The sequence below is a fragment of the Fulmarus glacialis genome, unplaced genomic scaffold (genome assembly GCF_000690835.1).
Source record: "Fulmarus glacialis isolate BGI_N327 unplaced genomic scaffold, ASM69083v1 scaffold25615, whole genome shotgun sequence".
Classification (NCBI taxonomy): Eukaryota; Metazoa; Chordata; class Aves; order Procellariiformes; family Procellariidae; genus Fulmarus; species Fulmarus glacialis.
Window position 1 is genome coordinate 752 of NW_009214002.1, and position 489 is coordinate 1,240.

General features: G+C 63.6%; 1 protein-coding gene across 1 annotated transcript in view; it reads left to right on the forward strand.

Moving 5' to 3' along the window:
- The window catches only part of TMC6 (transmembrane channel-like 6), a gene marked incomplete at both ends in the record, with an annotated part of 4,848 nt that overhangs the window by 747 nt on the left and 3,612 nt on the right, over positions 1–489 (forward strand). The window contains one exon of the mRNA XM_009578407.1: positions 85–229. Coding sequence (XP_009576702.1) covers positions 85–229 — 145 coding nt within the window. The remainder of the gene's footprint in view (positions 1–84; positions 230–489) is intronic.

Consider the following 489-nt stretch of genomic DNA (forward strand, 5'->3'; position numbering starts at 1 on the left):
CTTGCTCCGGCAGTCCCGCTGCACCTCCCAGCCTTCCCCTCGCCACCCAGCCCTGTTGCCCTGACACCCTTCCCCTCGCTGCAGCATGTCCCGCTCCTTCGGGGAGAGCTACCGCATAGGCAGCTCTGCGGGGGACCTGGCCATCAAAGTCTTCTGTGCCTGGGACTTCAAGGTGATCCAGAGGCGCTCAGTGAAGCTGCAGTGTGAGAACATCCGCACCCAGCTGAAGGTGAGCTGGGCTGGAGTTGGCCCCTGCATGCCCTGCGCCCTGCAGTGGGCAGGCAGAGGCATTTGCAGGAGTCAGTCCAGACCCGGGGCTCAGCACCCCTCTCCTACCCGCTGTACAGGGGAGCCCTGCAGCTGCAAATACCCCCTGACACCAACCCTGCACCAGCACTTTGTCCATCAGCCCTCTGGGTCCCACCTCAGTGCAGCAGGACAAACTCTCGCTCCAGACCCAGAACATGTTCAGCAGCACTGGCCCTGCTC